The 22,384-nt window shown below is 56.8% G+C and overlaps 1 protein-coding gene across 23 annotated transcripts in view; it reads right to left on the bottom strand.

Moving 5' to 3' along the window:
• Nucleotides 1–22,384, bottom strand: part of PHLDB1 (pleckstrin homology like domain family B member 1) — a 45,325-nt gene that overhangs the window by 2,826 nt on the left and 20,115 nt on the right. For 8 of the 23 annotated variants that reach the window (XM_074357004.1, XM_074356990.1, XM_074356994.1 and 5 more), the window contains 18 exons: nt 20,674–20,955; nt 20,116–20,256; nt 19,867–20,004; nt 17,051–17,281; nt 16,647–16,802; nt 14,260–14,370; nt 13,994–14,083; nt 12,132–12,236; nt 11,570–11,743; nt 10,986–11,126; nt 9,455–9,595; nt 9,189–9,291; nt 8,667–8,711; nt 7,752–8,046; nt 7,567–7,657; nt 5,986–6,132; nt 4,207–4,323; nt 3,929–4,031 (listed from right to left, as the gene is read on the bottom strand). In XM_074357004.1, the coding sequence (XP_074213105.1) occupies nt 3,929–4,031; nt 4,207–4,323; nt 5,986–6,132; nt 7,567–7,657; nt 7,752–8,046; nt 8,667–8,711; nt 9,189–9,291; nt 9,455–9,595; nt 10,986–11,126; nt 11,570–11,743; nt 12,132–12,236; nt 13,994–14,083; nt 14,260–14,370; nt 16,647–16,802; nt 17,051–17,281; nt 19,867–20,004; nt 20,116–20,256; nt 20,674–20,955 (2,611 nt within the window). Of the gene's footprint in view, nt 1–3,928; nt 4,032–4,206; nt 4,324–5,445; nt 5,529–5,985; nt 6,133–7,566; nt 7,658–7,751; nt 8,047–8,666; nt 8,712–9,188; nt 9,292–9,454; nt 9,596–10,985; nt 11,127–11,569; nt 11,744–12,131; nt 12,237–13,993; nt 14,084–14,259; nt 14,371–16,646; nt 16,803–17,050; nt 17,282–19,866; nt 20,005–20,115; nt 20,257–20,673; nt 20,956–21,944; nt 22,325–22,384 lie in introns of those variants that run through there. The other 15 variants (XM_074356999.1, XM_074357000.1, XM_074357007.1 and 12 more) reach the window with 14 other exon arrangements.

Below are 22,384 nucleotides of genomic sequence, written 5' to 3'. Positions count from 1 at the left end.
GTGAGAAAGGTGTTTGCCCTGTGAGGCACGTTCTACATTGATGAAAATTTATCTTACACATGTACAAAGTAACAAGTTTACAAGATTATTCACCACAGCAGTTATTTGTAGTCACAGAAGATTGGAAAAAACCCAAGTATCCATCAAGTGGAGACTGCTAAGGAAATCACTGTACCACACGATGGAATAAATACAGCTGTTAAAGAGAATGACAGAGAAACATCTGGAACAGGGGAGAGGGTATAGCTCAGTGGTAGAGCACATGATTAGCATTTACAAAGTCCTGGGTTCAATCCCCAGTACCTCCAGTAAAATAAATAAAAACCCCAATTACCTCCCTCCCACCCCAAAAAAGACAATAAAGGAGAACTCCACTTAAAAAAAAAAAGTCTGATACAGATATAGATTCAGAAAAAAATCTATAAAATACATCCAGATATAAATATCTAGATGCAGAAAGGTCTCTGAGACACATTAGTAGGCAGACAAGGAAGGTACTGTGTGCTGCCTTCTGTGTAAGGTAAGGGGCAAGAATCTATGTCTGCATTTGTTTATAATTCCCTAAAGAAACTCTGGAAGAATACATAAGATTAATCAAAGTGGTTACCTGTAGTGAGGGGAGTAATTTTCAATTTAAATCTTTTTATGTGTTTTGTGTTTTACACTACAGGAGTGCATTTATCTATTCAACTCCAATAGTAAAACTGGAAGGCAGCATAAAGCATCTGGAGGCAGGGGTGGCAGGGAGGAGGTGGGCACACTGACACAGCAGATGGCTGCTCCAGTGGGAGGGCCTGGGCCCCCCTAGGTGGCAGACACTGCTCTGTGCAGCAAGGACCACAACTCACATCCCGGACAGCGAGCCCAAGTCCCACAGGGAAGGCGGCACGACCACTAAACTCAGATGGAGAAGGTGAGAAGGCAGCAGTGGTGCCTTTCCCCTACCCCCAACCCCTGTCCCGCGGTCCTGGGTCATTGCTACAGCCTCCTAATGTGCCCCGCCCCACCCTCTGCCCCTTAACTCGTTTTCCCTGACACCGAGGGGCTGGGTGTCCTAAAGCCAATTGAATCCTGCTGCCTCAGCTCATGGGCTTCTCTGTTGCTTCCCTCAGTGGAGTCCGCTGCCTCCTTGGCTTGGCAAAGGGTATTTGACGGGCCAGTGCCGACCCGTCCCTCTGGCCGAGTCTCACATCCCTCCCCTGCACCACCCCCACGTTCTTTCGGGGCCAGGCTGAACTTCTTACAGTCCCTTAACTGGACTCTGCAGACACTGGGATGTTCTCCAGCCCATTCCCTTGGCAAACTCCTCAGTCACCTTCAAGAGCCCCTACAAGTGTCACCATTATGGTGCACAGTTGTGCTCTCCTGTGCTCCCACAGCATGGATGTTCCTCTGCACAGAACTTATCCTGTTGAATCTGAATCCTGCTTTGTCTGTTCATAGCTCCTCCAACACCAACCACTATGTACCCAGCACACAGTAGGTGCTCAGTTAGCGTTGAATATGAGTCTGAGGCACTGTGATCCAAAGAAAAGTCAGAGATCCTTCTCTTAGGAACCCACAACCTAGTGGAGAAGAAAGCAGAGACACAGCCACTGGTCAGCTGTGTGACCTTGGCTGCCGTGAGGTGTCACAGGCTGTTGTGAGCATTAAATTAGAGAACACACTTGAAGTGCTCAGCACAGGGTCTGGCACAATACATGTGGCATCTGTCATGACGTCATTATACGCCAGGGCTGATGTCACATGGCAGACGGACCCTGTATAACTCAGGAGTTACACAGCAGAGGACAGGAATCATCCCCAGTAAGGTGGGGCCAGGAAAGGCTTCACAGAGAGAGTTTCTGATCTGGACCCCATAGAACAGAGGGGCTCCATCAAGCAGCTGGGAGGAGGGTCCAGGCAAGGGCAGGGAGAACGGCAGATTCAAGGAGCAGGTGAGGCACACCCAGGGCCCTGATCCAGCCACAGCCCCATCTCCATCCGACACTACCTCCTCGGGACAAGGACCCAGCCCCATCCTGGCCATCCCTGCAGCCTCTGTTCTCTTCCGTGTCTTCCTTCACTGGAAATAGTAACACATTCCTGCCTCCACTTCCTGACCACCCACCTATCCTCGATCCTGTGCAGCTGGCTCCTGCCCCATTCTCTTGTCAATCTCTGAATCGAATGGTCTTTGGGTCCACATTCCTCTTGGCCTTTCCGTGGCATCCATCATCACTGGTGACACCCTCTGCTTGCACATATCTGCTCCTCTGGCTGGTTTCCCTCCCCGTTTCTGCTCTGCCCTCCCCCTCCCCTGACTGACTTGGCCTCCTTTTGTTTCATGGGCATTAAGGAAGGTCACATAAGCCAAGCGCCAGCCCAGCATCTGGCACGTGGCTTCCTGCCTCCTGTCTCTCTCCCTCTGCTGGTGCCTCCTCTTCCTCCTTCGCCACAGGGTGGGCCTGCCCAAGGGTGCAGCTCTCTCTCCCTCTGCTCCGCTCTGCAAGTTCAGTCTTAGCTCTGCCTCTTAGCCGCTGAGAGTCCTTGGACAAGTTACTTAACCTCTCTGAGCCTCATTTTCCTCACCTGTAAAATGGGTGTTAAAAACAGTGCTTCCCTCCAAAGCTTATTGTGAAGATTAAAAGAGATGACACCTGTAGAGTGCTTTGCATGGCACCTGACTCAGCAAGTGTTCAGTGAGTGTGATCTGCTATTACTATTATTATTCCAACAGATTCAGCTCTCCCTCTGCCTCTAACCCTGACCTTTCTCCTAAACCTCAATGTCCTGGGGCACTTTGACCTTGACGGGCCTAAAGTGGAGCTCTTCTCCCCAGGCCTGTGCCTCTCAATCCTGACAAAGTCCCTTTCCAGCCAATGTGGAAACCTGGGGCCATGTGTGCCTCTGCCTCCCCACACCCAGGGCCCAGTTGGTCAGGGAGGGCTTCTTGGAAGAAATGGCACTTGATTGGGGACCAGGTTAGGGGAGAAGCAGCGGGGGGGTCCAAGCCTTTATGTCTCCAGCATCAGACACCCCAGCCCTTTCCTTCCGGGTCCCGAGCAGGATCGCTCTTCTTGGCTTTGTGGCTGGCTGGGGCTGGGGCTGGGGCACTGGCTGAACAGCCCCACTGCTGACTTGAGGACAGATCCCAGTTGGGGCATTTAACACCAATGCAAACCCAGTCAGGCTTCTCTTTACCCTCTGCCACTCCAGCCAGCAACGTTCCAGAAAGGCACACTCCGAAGCAAAGAGAACACAGACACAGAGCAAAGCCCCCACCAGCCCACAACTCTGTGATGCCGTACATCAGGAATAAGAAGGAAAACTTTGGTTCTGAGCCACTGGGATCTTAGGACGAGCTGTTTCTGCGGCGCAGCCTAGCCTGTCCTGACCAGGATATGACACAGCATCCCACTCTCTAAGTAGGAACATCCAGAGGGAATTCCAGGGATGGGAACCTAAGCTGGTGAGAGTGGAGAGAGCTGAGGGAGCAGGCCAGGCCAGTGGGCCTGTCCCCAGAGCTGTGCTGAGCACCTCTTGGCACTGCCCAACTACTTGTCTCAGAGTCTGTGGGAATTTGCCCATGGGGGGGCTCCACAGGACTCCATGCACCCACAGCGTCTGGGTGTCCCCTAAAGCAAACCCATCATTCTTCATTCAGTGGCTCTAAGGGAGAGAACTGAGGCCACCTGCTTATCACCAAAGCCTAAAACAGTGCCTGGAACTTCTTAGATGCTCATTAATGCTGCTCAATAAATGAATGAACGGACAAACAAGTGGAGATAAATCAGGTACACTCTGTACATTTTCAGGGAGGGGAGGACAAGCCCCCACCGCAGCCCCTGGCCTCCACTTGGCAGCTTAGCCTCCTTCTGGAAGACTCGCCATCCTGGGTGACAGGGCCTAGGGGCCCCGGCTCTGGGGCAGTCTTGAGGGAACTCACCCACATAATAGGAAAGGGTACGTTTGAGACGATCGAAGACAAACCAGCGTTTCTTCCATGATTTAATCTTGCCGCCCATCTTGACCAAGTAGCCACGGCAGACCTGGTGGGAACCAGGAGTTAAGGAAGGGCCTGAATGCGTGGCCCCTAAACCTTCCATCCCTGGTCCTGGGACAGAGACCTATGGTCTAACTGAGGCCACTATTCCAAGGACCCAGGAGGTGCCTCTGACCACGGGGTCCCCACTGCCCTCACCCCAGCGCCATGAGTGCCTGTACCTTGCTGCTGAGCACCACGTGCAGGCAGGTGTCCACACCATGGCCTGACGACTCGATGTGGGTCTTCAGGTCAAAGTCTTCCTTCCGGATTGGCAGGTAGCGGGTCAGGGGTCGTGCCTGGGAGCAGAGGGCAGGGTCAGTAGAGGTTCCTCTCTTCCCCCACTGTTCCCTTGTCCAGGCCCCCTGGCTTCCATCCTGAATCCTCGCCAGCCTGCCATCACGCCCTCCCCACCCCCGTGCTAACACTCTGGTGTCACGAGGCTTTGGCAAAAGCAGGGACCTGGCACCCTGTGCTCACTCCACCTAGGTCTGTGCAAACTGTTGAGTGGCTCCACGCCTTAGTTTCCCCACCTGTGACCCAGACACAGTCGTCCTTGGCTTGTCCCTGCCCCTCCTCTCCCTCCTGGGCTGAATGGAATAAAGCGAAAGACTAGACATGAACATGTTCTCGGAGGAGAAGTCCGGGAAACCTGATCTCTGACTTCCCGTGGGGCCACATTTGGGTCACAACCCCTCTCTGGGCCTCAGTCTCCTTATATGTAAACAAGGGCTTTGAACTAAAGAATCACTAAGGTCTATTTCATCTCAAAATTTCTAACAACTAGAATTCTGTCAACTGGAATTTTTTTCTACTCTTCCTTTCTAGGAAGAACGTTAGAATGACATGAAAAAGAAACATCATGAATTATTTAAAGAAAAAACAAAATGTAATAAATAAAAAAAGTTCAAAAAAAAAAAAAAAAGCTCGGCATCTCAGAGGTGCCCTGGAAATGAACTGACTCGACTCATCTCCCCAAAGCTGGTGGCCCCAGGGCAGAGGGTGAGAGGAGAGAGTCCCAAAGTGACCACTGACAGAGACAGGGAAGGGGAACTAGCCATCGGACAAAGATTTCAATCACAGGTAAAACTCACAAAGTTTCTGATTATTTCTAAACTCCCAAACCAATCTAGGTAACTTACCCCTTAAAATGTATGTCATTGTATCATTAGGAAATTAAGGAGCTTTGAGTGCCAGTCACTCCTGAGCAGGACCCTCACCCCAGGGAGACTTATAGAGACACCATGGGACGGGAATAGCCTGTCTGGGTCTCACAGGCTCTCCCGGGGGCCCGGGGTCTGGGCCCAGAGACAGGGGATTTCCCTGCCTACCCTGATTTCTCCTTCTATCTTCAACTGTTCAGCTCAGGTCTCCCATATAAGGAAAAAGTCCAGGGTTGGTTTTTGTACAAGGATGGATACCTGTCCCAAGAAGAAACTAGTACAATTCTCTCTTGGAGATGTAAACCGGAAGTCAGAGTGAGGTCAGCTGCTGGCGGTAGGGCCTGGAGCCGAAAGGTCAGGTGGAGTGAGGACCAGAGCAGCCACGAAGCACCAGGCACAGGAGGGCATCAGGGAAGGGGGAAGGACGTGTGGGACAGACTCAGGAGGCAGAAGTGAGGCCCTTGAGAAGGGCCAAGGGGAGCCACCCTGATTCTTGACTCAGCTCCCACATCTGGAAGGCCTGTCCAGACCCTCTTCTCTGACCCCAGCGTCTACAAGGTGGCCTGCCACATCCCCACAAGCCACATGCTCCCCCACTCCCAATACACACACAGACTGGCTTGAACAAGCCCCAGTGGGTCTCTGTTTCTTGGGGCCAAACGGGTCCCACAGAGACTCCAGCCTGTGCTGAGCCCACAGCAATCCTTTCTGGAAAGAACGGACTCTAGAGGCCAGCAGGGCTGCCCTGGGGTATCGCTGTCCCTGCACAGCCCCACCCTTAAGCCCACCATCACTCACCTGGGAGAACTGTTTCTCCCGCATCTTGACCTCCTTCTCCACCAGCTGCTGTCTCCGGGCGCTCTCGCTCTGCAGCCTCCGCTCCACCTGCTCCCGCCTCCTCCGCTCCTCCTCCAGGGCCTGGCGCCTCAGCTCCATCTCCCGCTCCTGCCCCCAAAGCCGGGTTCAGTGCCCATGGCTGCCCTCTCCGCACCCAGGCCCGCCACCCCGCCTCAGGCCAGGCAGAGCCTCAAGAGGCCCCCATCTCAGAGGGCAGCCTGGCAGGAGGCGCCACCATCCTCAAAGCTCCCCCTCTCCAAGGACCTTGCTGACAAGGGCAAATGCTTCAAAGTGAGACCATCATGGCTTCCAGTCCTAGCTCTGCCACCACTATGAGCTCTGGATCCTGACGAAATCATTTAAACTCTCTAAGCCTTAGTTGCCACATCTGCGAAATGGGGCAAAATGCTACCCCTGAGAATGTAGTGAACATTAAATGAGATCATGTAAGTAAACACCCGTCACCGACTCCAGCAGGAAGGAAGCACGCAATAAATAAATGGGGCTTTTAGAATTTTTATCTGAATTCCTAGGACATGGATTATCTAAACAACTTTTTTTTACATCAAATATATCCAGCAGTCCTTCCCTAATCACTGGAAAGGCCCTTTGAAACTCCAAATGAGAAACATTTATAGTTGAACTTCAAATGTTATGGGAAAAAAATGAACTTATGAAAGGCATTATGAGAAGATTTTTAAGTCATTAAAACAAATCATTAAATACAGAGCATGCTGGTGATCTTTTATGTGTCTTAATCAGCTGTAACAACTCCCATCTGCCATTGCTTCCCAGCTCAGAACTTAGCAGAATCTCCTTGTTTTCCATGTGCCAGGAGATGTTTGTAAATTTACCCTCCTTTGAAGTGAGCAAGACTAAGAGGCCTTCTTTTCTGGTTGGTCTGGCTACTGACCCCTGCTCCCGGGTTCCCTTCTCTTCTCCACAAATGCAATGTGCCCGGATGGTACAGACAGGACAGCTTCTGCAGATTCTTTATCTAACCTCCTCCCCAGGCACGGTTTCCCCAGCCTGGCTGTGCCCATAATAAACCACTGGCCTCTCTGCTGTGTCCCAGCCCCAGGCCCACGTGAAGGGGACTTGGCTTCCCCAGCCAGCACCTCTGCTCTGGCTTGGACAGCTGCCTTCTCTTCTGTCCCCATCTTTCAACCCCCAGTTCCTAACCATCCCCAAGAGTGATGACCTGCCGCTTAGGTAGACAGGAATCAAAATTCCTGTGGTGGCCAAACGTCTACAAAAGCAAACACACAAAGACTGGAAGTTCCCACACAGGAAATTCATGGTCAGACAAAGGTTACTGTGCTGCCTCCCCCTTTTTTTTAAGAGCTGTGAAGCTTGTAATCTCACCAGGCTTCCCTATCCCCCACCTGAGGAACACAGGCTTTCAAAACATTCTTCCTCAAGGGACTGCTGTGAGGACAATGTGGGTGAAGGGGCCTGGGTGGAGCAGAGGCCCTTGGCAGGCAGAGGCGGAGGACAGCCCCAGGCCCCACGCCTTCTCCCTGTGGTCCAGATCTGCCTCACCCTTGACTCCATGAGCCGGCTCTTCTCCGCATGGGCTTCTTTCAGCATCTTCTCCATTTCCTCAATCTTCCCCATGTCCAGGCCGCTGGCACTGGGGAGGTAAGGGGAGGAGCATCTGGTGGAGGCGGTGGCTCTGGTGTGGGGAGGGCAGCGATGGTGCCATCCAGCTGGTGGGGCTCGGGTACCTGGACATGTTGTCGGGGGAGCAGGCCGAGTTGCCCCCGGTAGAGATGCTGGTCTCCATGCTGTCCGAGCTTTCCAGGCTCAGTGTGTCATAGGCATGCTCACCCTCCTCCCCACGCTCCCGCGAGGCCGGCAGATGATGCAGGATGGAATGGTGCATGAGCGGTGGGAAACCAGAGGGGCCAGCCGGGAAGGGCGCCGCCCCGTGCAGGGCGTCCCACTGGCACTGCGCCTCAACCGCTGCCTTCTGCTTCAGCTCAGCCAGCCGCCGTCGCTGCTCCTCGATCACCTGCTGCCCTGCAGGAGGGACCGGTGGGAGTCACAGTGGGCACCCCAGCCACCCAGGGAGGACACTGGCAGCATCACAGACGGAGGGAGGAGGCGAGCAGGGAGAGGGTAACACAGGGCAGCCCCCTTGCCCCCACCAGCTTCTCTGAAGCCCCCGCAGCTCCAGGTCCAGCTGCCCAGGCAATGCTTCAGTTTCCTGCACAACTGGCCACAGCCGCGCAGTCCTGCCCCAGTGCTCTCACTGCATCCTGAGCCCACACGGGGCATCAAGCCTGCCCAGGTGGGGACCTAGCAGCCTGACAGCCAGGCGGCTCCAGCTTACAACCAAGGCCTGAACAGGTGGGCAGAGCACATGCACCCACCCTGCTGCGGGGGAAGGGAGGAGGAGATGGCGGGAGCCCCGTGAGCGCCCATGTCAACACAGACCCGAGTGCAATGCGGAAGCTAGAGCAACAGCAGCAGGAAAGGAGGAAGGGGAGACGAGGCAGAGCGCAGCTGAGGCAGGAGAGAGCTCAGCTCAAGGGGTGAGTCTGCCTGCGGGCGTTGGGGGCCTGGGCAGAATACATCATGCAGATGCCCGGGCAGGGGCTGCCCTTCCAAAGCAATGCCCTCCATGACCAACGCTCTACCTGCTGGGTCGTCGGTTGGGAGGGGCTCGGCAGGAAGCGACTCGACTGGTGTGGGGGCCCCGGGCAGAGGGCAGGGTAGAGACACAAGGGGGATGAGAGGAGAGAGAGGCACAGACATGGACTTTCAAAACAACCAAAATGCACACAAGCAACACGGACTCCTGGGTGCCCAGAGCCAACATCTCAGGGAAGCAATTGTGGAGGTCAAGGCCATCCCCCTGCCTCCAGACAAAGCAATGTCCATCCCTGCTGAGGTCAATGAGCCTTCCCCATACTTGGGCTTTCTCAGAAAGATTTGACAGCCCGCCCTAACCCTTAGTCCCCTGCCCTCAGTCTTTTGATAAAATCCAGGAAGCTCTACTTTAGGTATCCAATCTCAATCCTTTCTGCTCTTGCCTAGATCCCAGTTAAAGGAAGAACCTCCTGTGGAAGGTGTGGGTGTGTTTGAGGAATGGTGGAGGCCGCAAGGCAGGCATCCAGGGACCCCAGGAGAGCCGGCGGGCTGGCACCGCAGCCACTCACCCTTCTGCTGCAGGGCCAGGTGGCGCTTGGTCTCAATGTCCTGCAGCGTGGCTGCCAGGTTGCGAGGGAGGCTGCCTGTGCCATTCTGGGTGAGTAGAGCATTCTGCGGGGGTGGGGAAGGGAACATGGACCTGAGGCTCAGAAGACACCTCCTCCGCGCCCTCAAGGCTTTTACGGGTGGTTTTAGCCTCTCCCCAGTGTGGCAGTCTCCACCCCCCCCCCACCACCACCCTGCCACACACACAGCCCACCCACTGTCCTCAGACCTTTGGGGAGGGGCTACGGCCCAAGGTAGCCACACTGAGCTGGGAGGAGGAGGAGGAGGAGCCAGAGGAAGAGGGGAGGGGGCCACTGCGGGTCCGGGGCAGGGGGCTGGTGGCCTCACCATCAATCTTGGAGCGGTAAACCTGGAGGGAAGAGATGCTGCCTGGTATCTCCGGCTCCCTGACAGGCCACCACCCCCATGGCACCAAGGTTGGCTGTGATCCAAGGTACTGCCCCAGCACCAGGCCTCTGAAGCCTCTGTCTCTAGCTGACAGCAGCACCGAGCCTCCTCAGCAAGCCCAACCAGCAGATGTTACTGGCAGCTGCCAAGCCTGCTTTCCAGGCTGTTCCTCCTTGGTCCAGCCAATCCCCGGTCCCATCCTGCATCTTAGAAGGGAACTTGTAAATCAACCTATGTAAGGAGTTAGCATCGATGGACAGAGTTACACAGGAGGCCAACTGGACGCCAAGGCTCCCTCTGGTCCTGGCTCTGCCACTAACAGGCTGTGTGACCTTGGGCCTCGCACCTCCCCACTCTGGGCCATGGCTTCCTTATCTGCAAAAGGCGGGGGTAGGGCTAGACTAAATAATGGCCAAGCTCCCTGGTCTCTGGAGTCCGGAATCCTGCCTCTCAACGTAGCCTCTGCTACTTCCCAGTTGTGCGACCTTGGGGAGCTTATTTATCTTCTCTGGGCCCCAGTGTTTGATCTGTAAAATGAGAGCTAATGTTATCTACCTCAAAGGCCTATAATAATGATTAAATGAATCAAAATACGTAAAAAATCCTAACCGGCTGGGCACAAAGTAGAAGCGCCACACAAACTCAAAAACACAAAACGGAACATGGAATTTTGGCTGAGATCACCATCTTAGAGTTGTAATGTCTTCATCAGGGCCTGAATCACAGATGGGGTCTCAGGCACCACAGCGGGTCAGTGGAGTGGAACTTGGGGCAGAAGACTATCTGAACGCCCTCTCCCCACCCCGTGGTCAGCAGCTTGCTGCCCTTGCCCTCCATGGCAACTCTGAGAAGGCCTGGGCAAGTCCTCAGGGCTGTCACTCCAGAGTCTTTATCTCACTCTGTCCTGCCTCAAAGTATCACCCCCAGGGGGACCAGGAGACCCAAATACTGGCAACTTTCCTAGGACACACTAACTAGTTCCAGCTGCAACAGGCTAAAGAGTGTGTCAGGTGCCCAGACGGAGTGAGACGCTCTGGGGGTGAGGGCTGCCAAGGACAAAGCAGAGACGGTCTAGCTGAGCACGAGGCATCCAACGGATCCCTGACCTGACCGCTGCTCCCAAACCCCTTCCACTGGACAGTCAAGCACAACACCCTTGGACTCAGAAGGCTGACCCTCCACACCCCAAGCACCAGGATGGCTGCCCAAGAGGAGACCCTCACTTCCCTCCCAGGGTCCAGAGGCCCCTGTTGCCCTGGCTGGATTGACCATCCAAGGTGGTGCTGTGTGGCTGATGGATTGGCAGGAGGAGCAGGGCCTGGGCATGGATGGGCAGAGAAGGAAGGGGTTACCTGCAGCTGACGGGAAGCTTTGGCAGGCAGAGGTGGGGGAGAGGAGCGAGGGGAGGCTGCAGTGGGGCTGGTCCCCAGCCCGGCCATCAGCTCCTGGTACCACTGCTCTAAGTCTACAGCAGGGAGCAGCAGCTTCTCCATCTGGAGGGGGCATGGAGAGGGGGACGGGGACAGGAGGGGAAGGATGGAGAGGACAGGTCAAGAAATGAGGGGAAAGTACAGGGGAGGAAGGAGGAGGAAAAGGGAAGAGAGAGGGGAAGGTTGAAGGAAGGGTAAAGGAAGGTCATTATCAGGGAAACAGGAAGATAAGGGAAAAAAGGAAGGCAAGGAGGGAGAAAGGAAAGCATAAAGAGAAAATACAGTGAGACAAGTTGCCACGAACGTGCTAAGGGCAAAGAGAAACGGCACAACTCCCAGACCGCAGACATGTGCCACGCCAACCTCCATGCCGCCAGCTGGAGCCCCCAGGCACTCAGCACCCCCGGGGCCAGCCCACAGCTGGGACGCCAGACCCACAGGGCAAAGCACACACAGAGCCACACCACCCACGGGCCGCAGGTGGCAGGGACACACAGACCACCAACCTGGGGTGAAGGCGTGACAGAAGCGAAGGAGGAGGAAGAGGGCAGCACGGGAGGAAGGCAGGTGGTGGGAACCAGGTCCCGGGAGGCAGAGGCCCAGGAAGGCAGGCCTGGCGCAGGGGCTGTGGGCACGGGCGAGGTGCCCCACATCGCCTTTAGCTGCTCAAGCGTCACGTACTTGGGGGAAGGCGGGCGCAGGAGGGAATACAAGAGGTTAATGGGCCTGGAACCCAAGAGGTGGCCCTGCCTGTGGGCAAGGGAAGGGTGAAGGGAGGACACACAGAGCAGGGGCGGCCTGTAGAGCTGGGGAAAGCCAGACACCTCTCAGCAGGATGCCCTCAGGCTAGAGCAGAGGGCCTTCCCTCCTTGAGCCAGCAGGAGCTGAAGAAAGTTCCAGAGGCCTGGGGAAGAGAGGGAGCCACTCCCAAACCCCCTGATGCCAGCTGCCCTTTTCCCTCGCTGCTGAAGACAGACCCTGCTGCCCCCCAACCCAGGCCTGAGGGGCAATCTAGCGCATCCCCGAGGAGGCCCTGGGGCATAGGTGGGCTCACTCGGTGGCTGGTACCTCACTGTCAGGCAGGGGCTGGGTGAGCACGCTGGGGGAGGTGGCAGAAGCATAGGGGTCCAAGCGGGAGCGCAGCTGGAGAACCTCTGCCAGGCTCACATATTCCTAGGGCGCCCGGTGGGAAGGGGAGGGATGAGTGGAGAACAGGTTAACAGGATTCAACCAGGTACCCGACACCCACACCCCATGCCAGAGGGCCATCACTCCATTCAATACAAAATCCAGATCGGGGTGGAGGGCTCAGCTGCTCACCATGGCCACAGCTGGCTGTCGGGATTAGGGGGGGGTGGGGCAGAAATGGGCTCTCCTTGACCTCCACTTTTGAGGCTGCCTTGGTATCCAGGCCCTGCCCCCCGGCAGACCCTGCAGGCCCCTTCCTGGGTTTGCCCTGAGCTACAGGCAGATGAAGAAGCCTCAGGAGGGTCTGTCAAGAGTCTACCAAGGACCAGGACCCAGCTCCCAGAGAACCCTTCCATCTCCAACAAAGTGGGCACACACGTGCATCACCGAACACCAGTCACACCATTCACGAAGGTCCCATCCCACCCTGCCTCCTGGAGCAGGAGCTGGAAGGGGTCAGGGTAGAGGTACCACTAGGGCCCGAGCAAGATGGGCCCTGAGAAAGGGACCTTAGCAGGGAGCAGTTAAAAGCACAGGCGGAAAAACATGCCACTGCCCAAAGGTCGCTAATACGCCAGATTGTGGGTTGGGAAGACAAGGACTGTTATATTCCCTGAGCATATCCTTAGAGTCCTGAGCTTATCGAGGCATTGGGGACATGGCAGACATCCAAAATGCATGCAGAATCAAAGCACAGGATCCTAAGCCTGCCCTACCCAGAGGAGCCCATCCTGGCCTGGCTCCAGAGGCCAACCGTCCTCCAGGGGTCATGGAAAAGGGAAATGAGCTGGAAGGTCCAGTGTGTTGTGAAAACTGATGAATGGCATGCAGAATACTGGGAAATGTATATGCAAATTGATGCTCTGATTTGCATGGGCTGCCCGGGCACCTATGGAACAGCAGGACAGCCCTCTCACAAACTCTGGCCAAAGGATTACTGCCACACACCCTTCAGCTGGGCCGCTGGGAGGAGCTGAGGGCAGGAGCTCAGCAAGCAGGCAGACAGGCAGTCAGCACAGCAGAGCAGGCAGTTAACTGTGATTACCTCTTGCACTTTGGGGCAGAGCTGAGTGGAAGCAGGTGGGGTTAAGGGGACAGAGGAGGCCCCAGCCTGAGATGCCCCTGGGAACGGGCCCAGAGCCATGGTCCCCAGCCCCACCTCTGAGGACTCGGAGATGAGCAGTTCAGCCTACAGAGAGGGTACGTGTGAGGGGCCTCACCCCTCACGCTCAGCCCAGCCACCCCACCCCAGGCCTACACTGCTTGTGCGGTGAGGCAGGAAGCTGGGTATGGCCTAGGCGGACCTCACACACCTGGCATGAGAAGACTCGGGAAAGAACAGAACAGTTCTGAGCCTGGAGCCTAGTTCTAGAAGAGAGCCCAGAGAGCTTCCGGGTCAGGACCCCTAGATCCCTAGGCTCCCTCTCGAGCTGAGTCCGCCCAGCCCAGGCCCTTTCTCTGAGCTGCCATCCTCCCCACCCATGCCGCCTGAATCCCCGGGATGTATTCAGTCACCCAAAATGGTCAGATCCAGAAGCCAGACAGCTAATGGAGGAGAAGCAGCTGGTAGCCCTAGAGGATCCAACCCCAGACCTCAGGGCCATTCCTATTCAAATCTCGCCAGTTTTGGAAAATGTCCCCATACTCAACCTCAGCCATTGAGGGGAAGGTGCCACGTGTTGTTCCAGAGTCTCCCAGGAGACCCCTTGGGCCTGAGGCTGGGGCTGGCCCAACCACGTTACCTCTTTGAGGGTCGATGTGGTCTTTGGGAAAGGCCTGCCCCCTGTGAGTGAGTGGTATCTTCTTTCCAACATAGTCAGTTTCTCCTTCTCCTGCAAGCCCAGAGCGTCAGAGAATCAGGAAGGAGTGGGAATGACAGCAAGAAGCCCCATGTAAAGGGCAAAGGGGTCCCCTGTGGCTGGCAAGTCTCCACCCCAGCCCTTCTGCACTCACCTCCCACTCCCCCAGCCCCTCCCCAGCCCTAACCATCCAACCTGACCACGGCTACCTTCTGCAGCAGCTGCAGGGAGGCATTCTTTTCCCGGGCTAGGCGTTCAGACTCTTGCACAGCCTGGGACCGGATCTGCCCAGCCTGACTGTCTAGGACTGCCAGGCGCTCCTGGAGGAGATGAGGGTGGTGGGTCAGGCCCTGGGGAGACCCTCGGCCTGGGTGAAGGGGATCAGCCAGCTCGTCTGCTCAGCCTCTTCTCACACCAGGGGAAAAAAACTCAGGCTGCGGTGGTCAGCTCCTTTCCTTACCCCTCCCTGGACCAGTGACCCCTATGCCACTAGGCACACCAGCCAGCATTCAAGTTCCCAAATCTCCCTCCCCCAGGCCCCTACAGTCAACATGTTCAGAATCCTGGAGACACTGAACAGTTCTCCACCTGCTCCACTCCTCCATTCCTGCCACCACCCAATCCAGGCCCTCTGCTTTCCCGGCCTGGACTTTGTCACCAGCCTTCTGCTTCCACTCTCTGAACTTTCTGATACACTTAAATCCTGCCACAACCATCTTCTTAACATGGCCTCTGAGGTTTGTTTTTGTTTGCTTGCTTATTTGAATTTTCTAACCTTTTTCTAAAATGAATGTATATTACTTGAATAATTTTTTTTTAATCCACAAGTAAGGGTAGCCCATACCTCTCCTCAAAGTCTTTCAGTGACTCCTCATTACTCACAGGATAAAGCACAAACTCCTCAGCCAGCACTCAAGGGCTCCAGAACTGGGCCTACACTTTCCAGCCTCCCTCTCACCCGTGCCCCACCAGCTCTCAGCTCGGCCCTGTCCTGCAGTCAGCTGTGCAGCTGTATGCTCTCTGGCCTTTCTTAAACAGTTCCCTGTGCTGGGAGAGCTGTCCCTGCCTTCTCCACCCATCAAGAGCTTACTTATCCTCCAAGACCAGACCGAATGCTATCTTCTCTCCAGTATCTTCCTTGATCACTATTCAATATTTTTGCTCCTTGCTCTGTGCTCAAATTATTCTGTATTACCATTTGTCTTGTATTACTGTTGCCTGTGAATATATGTCTCCATCACCATCACCCCACCCAAGCCGTCAGATCCAAGGGCAGGATCAGTGTCTTTTCTGTCTCCATATCCCCGATAGGGCTTAGTGCGATGCCTGGCTTAACAACCATGTGCTAAAAGGAAATGAAAAGATAAGCGAGACAGAAGGATAGTCTGGGGAAAATGGGCCGCGTTTATCCCAGGAGGGCTTCCTGAATGAGGAGACCTTAAACTATCACCTTCAAGAGCAAGACATAGGAGAGAAGGGAGGGAAGAAGGGAGCTGTACTAAATCGGGAGTCAGGGCAAGTCGACTGAAGCAGACCAGGAGGTAATCCTCACAGCAAGGTCTGCCATTTACTGAGAACCTATTAGGACCCAAGAAATCTGCTGAAAGCTTGGCGCATGTTCCCTCATGTAACTCTCTTATGAGGCAGGTGCCTCATGCCCATTTTACTGATAAGTAGGTGTATCTGTAAGGCAGAGCAGCTCAGGGAGAGAAGCAAGGGATCTGGACTCAGGGGGAAGTCCAGTGGCTCCCCACTTATCACCAAACTCAGGCTAGCCATCAAGCCCCCAACTCATCACTTTTTGACACCCCCTCCCCTGATCGCACTGCCTTCAACTCCCACCCACTCACTCCAACCAGGCAAACTGCACTTGCACACACATGTGTACACGAACATGCAAGTCTCAGCCACCGGCGTGTCAGCCGCCTGGGCCATCCTCCTCATTTTCCTCCCCGACATCTTCCTAACCCTTGCTTATTAACACAAGCCTCCTCCCAACTTTACTCCCCACCCTCACACACATAACAGCCCCATCCCATCGCCCTGTCCTGGTCTGGCTGAAATCAGGAGCAGACATCACAGCACCTGGAGCTGCAGAACTGGCCAGGATACAATACCCAATCCTCTTGTTTTACAGCTCAGACAAGCCAGGGCTGAGCCAAGACTGGAATCCAGGACTTTCTAGGACCCCTGGCTGGCTCTTATACCCAGATCTCAGATCTCGGGTCTTTGTATGTGGCCCAGCACTTCCATCAGACAGAGAGCAGCTCTCCAAGGGCAGGAGCAAGCCTCCTCTTCAGCCCCCTCCTGCATCTCCATCTTTCACTTCCCTGCCCAGCCAGTGCCCAGTTCTGAATGTGAGCCCAACCCACTTTCCACTGGAGGACTGAGAGGAGTCAGGGCTTAATAAGATTGGCTACTGTTCACTGAGTGCTTCCTGTGATCACATCCTATGCGGTCTTCACGTACCTCAGCTCCTTTAATTCTCACTACAGTCTGTTACTGTTCCCGTTTTATTGATGAGGAAACTGAGGCTCAGAAAGGTGAAGCCAACCCGGCACCACGGGCCCTGCGGCAGGGGTGCGGTGGGGCGCACCTTCCTCTTGGCGATGCTGCGGAGCAGCTCGGCCTTGCTCCGGAGCAGCCCCTGGCCCGCCAGCTCGCGCTCCTCCTCAGCCCGGCTCTCTCGCTCCAGCTGCTGGAACTCCAAGTCTTCGAAGAGCTTGGTCTCAGTCTCCAGAGCCTCTGCCTCCTTGAACGACAGTGACAGCGGGGGTTAGGTGGCGCTCATCACGCCCCTCTGGGCCCGGAGGGCCAGGTCACAGAGGTGTGAGTCCTGGGGGCTGGAGGGGAGGCGGAGGAAGGGACCTGCCCCCACCCAACCCCCTTTCCTCCGCTCGGCTTGGCCCCTCGCACGGGCAGCACTGCCTGGAGTAGCAGAAAGGAGACCCCCCCCACCCCCCCAATCCTTCCCTGTCCCCTCCAAGCCACAGCACCGACCCTGGCGTCCGGCAGGAACTGCAGGGCCCAGGCGGTCCCGGCCCGCCGCTCCTCTCCTCCGGGCGGGCGGGGGGGCGGGAAAGGGGGGCTGGTGGAACTGACCCTTCTCAGCTGCTCCTGTAACTGTTCCCGCACTGACTCGGGGCAGTTATCGAGCTGCGTCTGGAGCTCGGCGTAGAGCGCCTGGCGGGCCTCCAGGTGCCTCCGTCCCGCGGCCAGCTCCGCCCTCTCCTGGTCGCCGGGGCGGGAGGGGGCGGGCAGGGGAGAAACAGAACACACACTCCTCAACTCCGGCCCTGCGGCGGCGGCGGCGGCGGCGGAGGCGGCGCGGGGAGGGGCGCGGGAGAGCGGAGGGGAGGGGGCAGGCCAGGGATAAAAGAGGAGCAAAACCGGGAGAGGAGGAAGCAGAGTGGAGAGAGGAATGGGGAGGGAGAGGTGCAGAGGGGGACAGGCAAGGAGCCGGGGTGTGAGACAGGGCTCAGAGGTGCGGGCGATGGTGTTAACAAGCGGAGGTGTGGGTCCCAGGCAGAAATTTTGGTCTCTTGGAGTCCCTTGAACTAGGAGGGTTTGGGTAGATGCTAAGAAAAGGCCCTCTGTTTTCTCTCCAAACCAGTCATGACCAAAGCTGGTTCCACATCCCAAAAGTGGAGCCTCTAGCTCTCGCCCCTCCCCCTCTTCCACTGCCCGGAGACCAAAATTTCACCCTGGGAAAAAGGACAGAGTTGGTGAGGGTTAAATCCAAGGGTTGGGTGTGAACTGGGAGCTGACGATGTTAAATCTACAGCAGTGCAGTGGAGGGGACCCCAGCCCAACCCCCTAGGCCTCCCTCCCTGCTGCCTGGGTGGGGGTGTGGGTCGGGTGCTGGCACTGCAGGCTGAACTTCAGCAGGATGAGGGTTGCAATTAGTTCGGCCGTTGCCATGGTAATAGGAGCCCCAGGAGTGGGTACAGAGAGGAGGTGGATGGCTCTGTCTGGGGCGAGATGACACCTCTGAGGGCGGGAAGGGGGACGAGGGGAGGAGCTGGTGAGTCACCCCTCTGAAGGACAGGCAGAGGAGAAACTGTGATTACTGATTCCAAAGCCAGAGTGGGGCCATGGGCTGGGGGCTAGGGGCTGGGGAGGGAAGCTGAGTGAACTTTCCCCACTGCCCCCACCACCGCCACTGCCATTGCCACCACCACCACCACCACCACCATCACCACCTCAAATAACTGGGCCCAGAGAGAAGGAAAGTCCAGACCTGCAGGCAATGCAAGTCAATGACAAATGAGGTTAGGCAGGTTCCTTCTGGAATTCTGAGCTTCACCCTGGAGTAAGTCTCTACAATGAACCCTGCCTCTACCCATCCCTCCAAACCACACCCCCATCCCTGGAGAGGACTTGATCAGGCCAGTTCCTGGGGTGCAAGCACTTCTCCACCCTTGGACTCCGCCTTTAAGATACTCTATGTTCTGGATGGGTCACGGTGGGCACGAGGAGAGTCCTACCCAGTCCCACCCTTTGGTTGAAGTATCTGAAATTGAGAAGCCCCAGAGGAAAGCCAGAAAGGGTCGCCACTGTGTGGCAGAGAGCCCCTGTCCATGCCCTCCACAGGCCATGACACCACTGGGCCTCCTTACCCCTCAACTTGGGAGGGAAGGCAGGCGATGGCTGGAGGACAGCCCGCCTCTCCCTTTAGGTAGGAAACTGCCAACAGTCTGTGGAGGCCACACCCTGGCTTTTCCAAATGGGAGGAGCTCTTCAGGCTGAGAGTCTCCTCAGCCAAGCATTTCCCCCAATCTTGTACCCCTCCTGCCAGTGCCCCATTGGGTATAGTTGAGCTGTGTCCCTGGCCCATTCCTTTTTGATCAACGCCCTGGGGTCCCACACCAAGAAAGGAAGGAGGCAGCATTAGAGGGGAGAGGCCACGGGCACAGACGTGCTCATAGAGTTAGCGCAAAAGCAGGCACGGCTCAGCCCTGCCTGGGTGGCACTGGCCGTTAGGGGCATGCGGAGAGCCCGGGACAGTGATTAGAGAGGGCGTTAGTACAGGCCTGGTTGGTAAGCGTGGAGTTAATCTGGCACAGAATTTGGGAGTGTGGTTTTGGGGGCCAGAGTCAAAGCTCCAAAAAAGGTGGGGGGGTGGACAAAGAATTTTTAAGAGCTTCAAAATTGAGGGGCAGAAGGAAGACACTCTCAAAAAATCCAGAAGGAAAATTAATTCTTGGAAAAATACTGTCAAGTCCAGAAATAGGTGGCCCCTCTCCACTTCAGAGCTTTAGGCACGTTGTTGGGCATCTTGGGCATGGCTGGCACGGCCCCTGTGGGACGGAGCGCCCCCTGCAGGCTGGCACGAAATCTGAAAGGGGCAGGGGCAGGAGCTGGGACCATCTGGGATGGGAGGCTGCAGATCCTGAAGGCTCAAGGGAAGCAGAGACCTGAGGGCCATCTCCCAAAGACCACGTCCTGAGCACCGGAGGCATGCTTGGAGGGAGATGTTCTCCAGATGCAGGGACCCAAACCTGAATCTCTTCCCAGCACCAGTCCCTTGGACTGTGCTCACTGCCCAAGAAGGGGCTTCGGCACTTCCTAGAAAGGCCATGAAGGGCCCAGAATGGCAGGCACCCAGGCACCCAGACGTAGAACAGAGACCCAGGCAGAGAAGACCCCAGACACCAGCCCAGTCCCTGGCAGTGCCCTCCAAGCCGGTACTTCCTACAGAGGACAAGGCCCCCACCCTGCCCCTGGAGGGGCACAGAGACCACCTGGTCTGCAGGACAGATGATGAGGTGAGCAGGGAGAGGCCCCAGCACTGAGCCAGGTCAGGTGTGGGTTACCTTGTCCCTCTCCTTTTGGATGCCCGTCTCCAAGGTCACCAGCTTCTCCTGCAGCTGGTCCACCGCCTTCTGTTCCTTCTGCAGAAGTGCCCGCTCTGCCTCCCTCTCCCCCTGCAGCAGCGCCCGCTCCATTTCAGCCTGGAGGCAACACCAGGGTCCACGTCAAGGCCACTCAAGGCAGGTGGCCTCGGGCCACTCTGGGGGCCGTCACTGTGCCGGGAGGAGTCCCGCCAGGGCCCCCGGGCTCACCTCTCGGGCTGACTCCTGCAGCTGCTGCTCCAGCTCCTTCACACGGACTTTGAGCTGCTCCACTCGCCCCAGCACCTGAGCCCGCTCCTCTTCCAGGGCCAGCACCTCTCCCTGGAGCTTGGCGCTGGGTGCATCTTCGTGCTGGTGGGGAGGGAAGCCATTACTGGGGAAGCCTAGAGCTTTCCAGGATGAGACTAAAAAAACGGATCCCCATTTCTCAGGGTGCTCAGAAGGAGTAGCTGGACTGAGAGAGGAGGCAAATTCCCCTCCCTGCAAGGGGAGCAATACAGGCACAGCCCAAAGGAATAAAGACTTACCACTGAGTGCCAGGCCTGGGTGGGGCCCCAAGGAAAGGCAGGTCATAAAGCACGTTTATAGCTCAGGAAACTCACCAGCACCTCCCCCTCTTCCTTGCTCCTCATTTCTACACCTCTCACCCCTGATGTCGTCCCCAACCTCAGTCACTTCCCCCTCACTGGGCCCTGGCACCCACCATGCACATGCCCTCCGTGGCCTCCAGCCGGCGCCCACCCAGCAGCCTGCCAGGCCCCGCCCCACCTCCTGCTGGGTGCTCTCGGTGCTACTGCACTCCTCCTTGAGATTCTCCTCATCCGAGCGCTCCACACTCTCCCACAGGCGTTGGGTGGCCCCTCCAGGCTCCTCAGTGCTCCGCCCAGAGGTCCCAGTGGCCCCTGCAAGGCCTCGTGAGGGCCTCCGGCCTGCCAGCGCCAAGGCCGCTGCAGCCTCCCCAATGCTGGGCAGCTCCCCGGCCTCAGGTCCCCCGTCAGCCCGGCTGTACTCGGCACACAGGTTCAGGATAGTCTCCAGGCGCTGGCGTTCCTGGGGAGGGTGGACAGAGCAGGGCATGGAGGGGAGAAGGCTGGGTCCCCCTGGGGTTAGAGCCAGGCACGGTGTCCTGGCAGGAGAGAGGACTAGGACACTAGGGGCTGGGGGCTCAGAATCAAGTCAGGAGAGCCCCAACCCCAAAGTCTGGGGAGGCACAGGGAAGGAGGGTGGGTGCCCCAGAAGTGGGCAGGAGGAACCAGGCTGTCCTGCCACTTGCCCATGTGGCCAGCCCCTCCCGCCTTCCTGTTTCCTCTCCTCACTCTGTCCCAGGGTGGGCTTCCTCATGGACACACAGGGACACACCCAGACGCACGCAGGAACACACAGTGGCAAAGCAGACTAAAGACCGCCAATCAGACACACAGACACGCAAGTGCTCATGCTGACACGGACAGCCGGAGAGCCACAGACACGAGGGCACACAGAGACAACCCCACATACCAGCACTGACACCCAAGGACACAGCATGTGCCCCAGGCCTGCGGTAACAGGCAGGCACACACAAACACACCAGTCCTGACTTGCACAAATGCACACTCACACCCATAAACACAGTCCAGCATGCAGACAGGTGAGCACCAACACAGACGGGGTGGGAAAACAGCCCTGAGCCTACAGGATCCTGACACAGGTTCACACGATATGCACAACAGCTATACACCCTGCCTGGGAGAGTGGGGCCATGGTCCTCCTCATCCCCATCTCAACCCCCCCCAAAAAAACCCTGCACTCACAGGCAGCCCTCAGAGCCTTCCCAGGATGAGGGGGCAGCCAGCACTTACATGCCCAGGCCTAGGCACCCACAGATACCTCTCAGGGGCCTAGGAGCTGAAGGAGTACATTCACACTCCTGGTCTGTGTCCCCTTCTCCCACTCATAACACCCCAGACTGAAGCCTCCCAAGGCTCCCATGGCCCTCCTGGGTCCCTCAACCTCCAGTGTCTCTCACCACGTAGTCTGGCCAGGACCCCCCAGACGCTTACCCAGCTTCCCTCCTGCTGCTTGCCCAGTTCCATGGCAGAAATAACCAGGAACAGTCTCCACACCTAGGAGGCTGGGCCAGTGCTCCCGCCCCTGCCCCAGGACCCAGATAAGAGCCTGGTTGAGGTAGGAGGGGCGGGGCAGGCAGCCTCCAGGATTTAAAGTGGCAGATGGGGCAGGTCAGGGCTGGTGCTGAGGTGTGTGGGGCGTTGAGGGGAAAGTTGGATGGAGGAGTTGAGGGAGGCTGGGCCCTCTGCCTGTGCCAGGTTCACTGTCCCCTCTCCTGGATGAGACTCCCGGTAGGTCAAGCATTCTTGTCTCAGCCAAGGCGAAAACAGTGAAGAGAAGATACAGCAATGGAAAAGGCTGGGGGCCCTGCCTCATCCTTCACCCACCCAACACACACTGTCCCACACCCTCACCTCACCTAGTGATGTCCCAG

This window comes from Camelus bactrianus, chromosome 33, assembly GCF_048773025.1.
Source record: "Camelus bactrianus isolate YW-2024 breed Bactrian camel chromosome 33, ASM4877302v1, whole genome shotgun sequence".
Lineage (NCBI taxonomy): Eukaryota > Metazoa > Chordata > Mammalia > Artiodactyla > Camelidae > Camelus > Camelus bactrianus.
This window is presented reverse-complemented; position numbering and strand designations above follow the sequence as displayed.